This window comes from Sinocyclocheilus anshuiensis, unplaced genomic scaffold (genome assembly GCF_001515605.1).
Source record: "Sinocyclocheilus anshuiensis isolate Anshui unplaced genomic scaffold, SAMN03320099.WGS_v1.1 scaffold135, whole genome shotgun sequence".
Classification (NCBI taxonomy): Eukaryota; Metazoa; Chordata; class Actinopteri; order Cypriniformes; family Cyprinidae; genus Sinocyclocheilus; species Sinocyclocheilus anshuiensis.
The window spans coordinates 259,640-267,030 of NW_015552564.1; the positions used below are offsets into that span (position 1 = coordinate 259,640).

Here is a 7,391-nt window from a genome sequence, read left to right on the forward strand (position 1 = left end):
ACACACACACACACACCTGGTGGGGTATTCGTCCTTCCTGTTGATACATATGGCCTGACCCCGGCTGTACCATTTGTTGTCATAGAACAGGCGTCCATCTTCTGATCGGGCAACATGATGGTGTCGTTCTGGTTTCAAAGGAGCTGACACACACACACAGTTCAGAGACCTGCAATGCTTTTCCACAACTCACTCAAGACTGTCTTTACAGTCTATACAGGCTGATACAGAGATTATAATAATTTTATATAGAAAATATAAAAAACAATGCTCAAAATCCTTCTTACCATTAGGCCCGTCACAATAACAACTTTTTGTTACATACTTTCAAATGACAACAAACATTCAAATCTTAAGAATATTTAGAACATGGAAATGAAGTATCAAAATATTAGATACCTTAAAAAACATTTTCTCACAAAAAGTGCAAAGTGACAAGTAGAAAAAAAGAAAAATGCACAAAGAACTTGTATGGAGATTTTTCCCTGGCCTTCTTTTCTCTGTAAATTAAGGGTGCACACTATTGCTGAAAAACACAATCACTACTCAGCAGTCAGATGTCCGTATGCACAGAGGCACAGATCCCTAAACAAAGCCATATCATATCTGCAGATGAAACTTTTTTTTTGTAGAAGCACTTTTTAAATTTGAACTAGCACCTCATGACTACACCACGTTATGTACAAGAAGCTGCTAAAGATATAGGTGCAAGTGGAATGCAAAAAACATGGTGGCATTGATTTTTATGTAAATATAACGGGCGATATATTACGTCACCAAAAATGATTGAGGTCGTGTACATATATTGTGCGATAAGTCAATATATTGATTATTGTGACAGGCCTACTTACTACTTACCTTCTCTATGAGGACCCATTGAAGCCATTGCCTATGGAAAACCAAGTAGTTTATTAATGGAAAACGAATAGCTCACTTTCAAATATTTAAATAAATGAATAAATAAAAATGTAAACATAAATATAACTGGACATCTGCAAAAATAGAAAAAAAAAAGGTTTTTCAGGATACATCAGGATTTGTCTTTATAGCAATGATCTTCAGCATGATGTCGGCCAATTTTTTGCTTATAACAATAATGTCTAATTTGCAGACATTTGTCATTATTATTAAGATTTTTTATATGTAAAAACTGAGCTAAGAATGATATAAGAAATCTAAATAAATAAACAGTTGAAGTGAAATAACCTTTCTTATGGCAGTCCAGTCTTCAAGTATATCCAGGTCTTGCAACATGTAAACAATGTATGGACGTGGGACGGCTCAGGAAACCAGTGTTATAGCAATAAGGCAGCTGCCGCAAACACATAGAAAAACACTCGCAAATGACATCAGACGTGCAGCACTAGCTACTCTATAAAGGATATCTGACACAACGACAGGTTTCTTCTTCTTCTTTCCAGGACTGAGGGGATCCTTCTTTTTATTCTTCCTAGACTGCAGACCATCATTCCACAGTTCTGGTGCAAAAGCACATCAATTAATTATAAGTGAATACAATATTTAAATTTACAGTTTACCATCTGTATTTTACCTGAAGTTATATCTACACTATGTCTGTCCTCCTCCAGTCGTCTGATCTTCTCTTCCAGTTCACTCTGAACCGTGTCGAAAAGCAGGAGCTTCTCACTCTGTGGAAACACATCATGAATACTGAATATTAACATTAAACCTCAGTGAGAAATTGAACAAATTAAAGAAGCAGGGCAGTCTTTAAGCAGGAGAAAACGGTGGGAATATGAATGAAATGTGGGGCCACCACAAATTTTGTCCTGGGCTCTGTGAATTTTACCTCCCAATGCTGGCTGGCTGCTTGCATCTCACAGTCGAATTTGTTTCTAACAGATTCCAAGCAGAGCTCACGATAGATCCCTGAAATAATATACATGAGCAAACAGTGAGTATAAGTTTTTCTTTTGATAATTTCAAATCAGCATATTAGAATGACTTCTGAACGATTTATGAAAAAAAAAAAATCAGCTTCACATTACAGGAACAATTACATTTTTAAATGTTAAAAGCTATTTGAAAATATAATAATATTACAACATTAGGCTGTTATTACTGTATTTTTGATCAAATAAATACAGCCGTGATGAGCTTAAGAGACTTTCAAACACATCTTACAAAACCAAACATTTTACCAACATCTACAACCAGTTAACCAAGGTTATGTGTTAGACGTAGATGCAAAATATAGGCTAATGTTTAATGTAAGCATTATAACAGTATGTAAATATATTAATATGGTACTACAGTACATGATATAGGCCCAGCTTTAAATGCAATACTCCTGACTTGAAACAGGTTGAAGGCCACTGCTTTACAGTATAATATATAACAAACATACACGATGACTGAATTCCTGTAAACTACAGAGTTTAAATACTTCTGTAACGCCTTTGCATAAACAGTATGTTTGTCTGGAGCTGACCTGCGACTTTGGTTCGGATCTGCATGTTCTCCTGCAGGGTGGCCAGGGGTTCGAGGTATTCCAGAGCACTGCCAGCTATCACTTCTTGCAATTTAAGATCCACCTGAGTCAGCCTCTCCTTATACAAACTAAAGAGAGTCATAACATACCAGCTGGAGTCTTCACATGAAATATGTTACTCTGGACCACAAAACCATTTTTGCATAATCTGAAAGCTGAATAAATAAGCTTTCCATTGATGTGTGGTTTGTTAGGATTAGACAATATTTGGCTGAGATACAGCTATTTGAAAATCTGGAATCTGAGGGAGCAAAAAAATCTAAATATTGAGAAAATCGCCTTTGAAGTTGTTCTTAGCAATGCATATTACTAATCAAACATTAAGTTTTGATATATTTACGGTAGGAAATTTACAGAATATCTTCATGGAAGTTTACCTAATATCCTAATGATTTTTGGCATCAAAGAAAAATCGATCATTTTGACCCATACAATGTATTGCTTGCTATAGCTACAAACATACACGTGCTACTTAAGACTGGTTTTGTGCTCCAGGGTCCCATATTGCAGGTTTTCATGACATCACTTACTGATCCTTCAGGTCTGTGAACTGCTTCTCAAGATTTGTCATCTCATCTAAACACTCCATTCGCCTTCTTTCACAGTCTTCATCATCCATGTCTGCAAGAACATCGCCATCATTATTACTCTCCCATACGCAACATAAGGCTCGTGGAGTGTCCGTCTGTAACGTTACCTGAAGTGTCTCCATCCTCAGACACGCTCGAGCTCACGGAGTCCTCTTCTTCGGAGCTGCTGGCCTCTTGTTCGGGATAGTCCACGTCCATTTCTTCGTGGTTATTCTCTTTTCTATCACGCGGGTGAACTGGCATCCTATATGAATAATTTGATACAGTAAACAACCCACTGAGACGAAGACGACACCACCGGCCGGCGAAGAAAATCACGTTTCAAACATGGATTCGTGGATGACCAATCATCAGGCTGCTAGACACGTGACTTCATTAAACCTGTAAGCTCATTGGTCAGATTCTGTTTACACATAATCCGGTGCATGATGGGATCTGTAGTACTTTAATTTGAAATGGCCTACCAAAATTACTAAAGCATCACTACAAGCACGGACACACACACACACACACACACACACACACACACACAAATACTTTTATAGATATTTGTGTTATTTTATGTCAGGCAACAATGCATTAGTAGATTTAAACATACATTTACATTTAGTCATTTAGCAGACGCTTTTATCCAAAGAGACTTACAAATGAGGACAATGGAAGCAGTCAAAACTAACAAAAGAGCAATAATATGCAAGTGCTGTAAGAAGTCTCAGTTAGCCTAACGCAGTACACATAGCAAGTTTTTTATTTATGTATTATATAATAGATAAAAAGAAAACAGATAGAAAGAATAGAGAAAGCTAGTGTTAGAGGTATTTTTTTATATAGAAAACAAGCAGTTAGAAAACAAATAGAGTGCAAGTCTTAAAAGGTCATGTTTTTTTAATAAAAAAGAAAACAAATAGCTAAAATAATATTAGAATAGAGAGTGCTAGAGTTAGAGGCTCAAATAAAGATAACATACTTAAAACAAATGTAATTTAAGTTGATCATACGTCCTCTTTGAAAATATCCTGGCCAGGATTTCTGAATTGCCGAAAATGTCCGAGTTTGTATTTGTTTTTGTATTGTTTTAATACTTGCTGAAAGTAATGACTGAAAAGCAGTTTGACCAATAGCGTGCAGGCTTTGTACATAATCAACCAATCGTGGCCCGCGAGAGGGTGGGATCTATGGAGAACGGTCACAGCAATGCTAATATGCGTAGTAGGCCTACTACATATAATGTATGAGAAGTGTAGAGTGCAAGTCAATAGGAAAACAAAGCCAAAACTCTGACATTTTAGGACAACTGAGAAATCCCGGCCAGGGCATGTCTAGAGAAATAAGGCTTTTAGTCAAGCGCCCTGAGATGTGAATGCGGCTAAATGGAAAAAAGCGCCCTCTAGAAGAAGAAACGTTTGTCTCACATACAACTTGAATGTCAACCAACAGAGGGCGCTGTCTGCAAACGTATTACATTCACAATTCATTCATTCACATTCCTTACATTGAGACAAATGTGTCTATCTGGCAACCAATAGTGCACTGCAAAGTCCTCACAATGTAAACCGCCATTTTAAAGTTTCAATCAAATCAAAATCACTCACTCATTCTTTTCTGTTACTTGTTTTCAACATGTAGCTCAAATATGATATTGCCTTTGTCCTGGAGAAGCCCACATTGCCTTAAATATGAATTCTGAAAGTTCAAGAAGATGATAAAGATGTAGTTTTGAAATGACTTATAATAAGGCTATTTTGTCCTCTCCGCTAACAAGCCACAATCCCAGCTGCATGTGCTTAAACATACCGACCAGAATCAAGTCAGTTGCAAAGAGTTGTATTAGTCAAATTAGTATATTTCACTACTGTTGACACAAATCTTGAAAGTGCATCTTTTAAACGTTAAGGAATAGATGCATTTTTGCAACATTTGAAAAAGATTCACTCACTTCTCGAAAGATTGACGTCGACATCCAGCAATGCCTTCCCAAAGTGCTTCATCTACAGGTCAGAAATGAAAGTTAGAAAGAAACCTGAAGTCAATAACTCACAAAATATTTGCAAATATATGTTTCATTTTATTCTTAATTTGAATACCAGTCCAGCAGATCATGATCTAAAGCAGTGGTTCTCAGACTTTTTTACTCCAAGGCCCATTGTTGTTATTCATATTTGTAAGAAATTTCCTCTGGCATTTCTGCTGTAACTGAAAACACTGCTTGTTTTAAAACTTTTTTGTAAAAGTTATTATTAACAGTAACTAGAAGTGTTAATACATTTCATTTAACTTTAATTAATCAATATTTGTTTTGTGATTCCAGGAATTAAGTACAAGATACTATGCCCTTCAGTTAAAAAACAATAGTTATTGAGGGTGATTTAATTCAATTTTATATGGGCGGCAGGGAATGATCTAAAGATTTATCTAAAGATTTCTAGTCAATTCTGCATTTTTTGTCTTTTTCAGCAAACTCCAGTCAGTATCTCCTGTCCAGCCATCAGCCTGAATGGAAGTCTTCATGCTCGCCTGTCGTGTTCATGATGACCAACACTAGAGCTTATGTTTATATCATCTCAGGTAAAACCTAAGCACTGTACAGCATACAGTACATGATTTACACTTATTGTCCTTCAACATCACACTGCATGATTGCTTTCTTCAGGCGGCTGCTGCTCTCTTCAGCCTACGGCTCAACCTGTGATCGAACAGGTTTCCTCATCTGTCAAGAGTGAGAGTGAGCGGAAGTGAGCACAGATGTTAGACATCAATGATATAGGCTACCTTTGTGTGTTGAACTTGGATCCTGATTTTATTTTAATATTATGCATCTTCTGCAGCTCAGAGGAGACTGTTTCCAGCAGCAGCATCAGTATGCTTTCTTTATGCTGTGGCTGCTGCAAACTCAACAGAGAAAACAGCGAAAATGACCCCGAACGCTGTGAATGAGACACTCTCAAAAATTCATGGCTGGACAAAGAGCCTGACATATATCCGCAGTGTTGATGAAGTACACTTGGATATATATTTCTAAATGATTATATGTCAGAAGCTGCAGTTGTAGACTTTTTACCTTGCCAACTACAGATGTTTTTGTAACAGTTGAGTGAAACGCACATCTTTACCTTAGGCTCCTGAATTGATGTCAAGCATGAGAACATGTTCTACGGATATTAAAAATCATAAAAAAAATTTAACTTGAAAAAAAAAACTGAACTGAAATAAAATTAAAAAAAATAGTAAACTTAAAAAAAAAAAAAACTGAAATAAAATAAAAAAACGTAAACTCAAAAAAAATCAGCTTTAGTTGGCAAAGCAGCATTTCTAATTTTAATTTAGTTTGACTTGATGTACTAATATAACTAAAACTAAAATTAAATAATAATGAATAAAACCTATGTAGACATATGTGACCTTGGAGCACAAAACCAGTTTTAAGTAGCACAGGTATATTTGTAGCTATAGCCAAAAATACATTGTATGGGTCAAAATTATAAATGTTTATTTTATGCCAAAAATCATTAGGATATTAAGTAAAGATCATGTTCCATGAAGATATTTTATAGATTTCCTACCATAAATATATCAAAACATAATTTTTGATTAGTAATATGCATTGCTAAGAACTTCATTTGGGCAATTTTAAAGGCGATTTTCTCAATATTTAGATTTTTTTTTTTTGCACCCTCAGATTCCAGATTTTCAAATAGTTGTATCTCGGCCAAATATTGAATATACAACTTTAATTAAAATTAAAAAATGAAAACGGAAAAAAAATTCAAATAAAAAAACGAAATATTAAAATATTAATAAAAACTATAATAGTATCTCAATGATACTAATTTATAACTGGGTGGGACATCAGCACTTTTTTCCGTACAACCCACAAAAACATCTCAACCAAGGGCCAATGAGGTCATCTTAAAAGCTATGTGTCAATATGTTCGGTGCAATCCCGTGTTTAGTTATTACAATATATTGCTTAATAATATAGCAGCAGATGGGTTTAGTAATCCCTTACAAAACAAAAATATTGGAATATACTGGAAAATAAAATGTAATATATTAAATAATACATTTCCATACATAGAAAACATGTGCTTATATTTTTCAATATACTGCAATGTGCATGGACTATTTATGGCTATACTGATACATAAAAAATTGGAGAACAATTAAGACAGAAACTGCAATATATATATATATACAGTATCTCACAGAAGTGAGTACACCCCAAAATATTGTATTATATCTTTTCATGTGACAACACTGAAGAAATGACACTTTGCTACAATGTAAAGTAG

The 7,391-nt window shown here is 35.1% G+C and overlaps 1 protein-coding gene across 3 annotated transcripts in view; it reads right to left on the bottom strand.

Annotated features, from left to right (window-relative positions):
• LOC107664829 (breast cancer metastasis-suppressor 1-like protein-A) overlaps positions 1-4,136 on the bottom strand; it is an 8,331-nt gene extending 4,195 nt beyond the window's left edge. For 2 of the 3 annotated variants that reach the window (XM_016455507.1, XM_016455506.1), the window contains exons 1-10: positions 4,070-4,136; positions 3,210-3,346; positions 3,043-3,133; positions 2,453-2,580; positions 1,811-1,890; positions 1,553-1,649; positions 1,386-1,478; positions 1,207-1,271; positions 859-889; positions 17-143 (exon numbers count right to left, since the gene is read on the bottom strand). In XM_016455507.1, coding sequence (XP_016310993.1) covers positions 17-143; positions 859-889; positions 1,207-1,271; positions 1,386-1,478; positions 1,553-1,649; positions 1,811-1,890; positions 2,453-2,580; positions 3,043-3,133; positions 3,210-3,346; positions 4,070-4,098 — 878 coding nt within the window. In that variant the 5' untranslated portion in view covers positions 4,099-4,136. Of the gene's footprint in view, positions 1-16; positions 144-858; positions 890-1,206; positions 1,272-1,385; positions 1,479-1,552; positions 1,650-1,810; positions 1,891-2,452; positions 2,581-3,042; positions 3,134-3,209; positions 3,469-4,069 lie in introns of those variants that run through there. The other variant, XM_016455508.1, reaches the window with a different exon arrangement.
• Between the last annotated feature and the right edge of the window lie 3,255 nt (positions 4,137-7,391).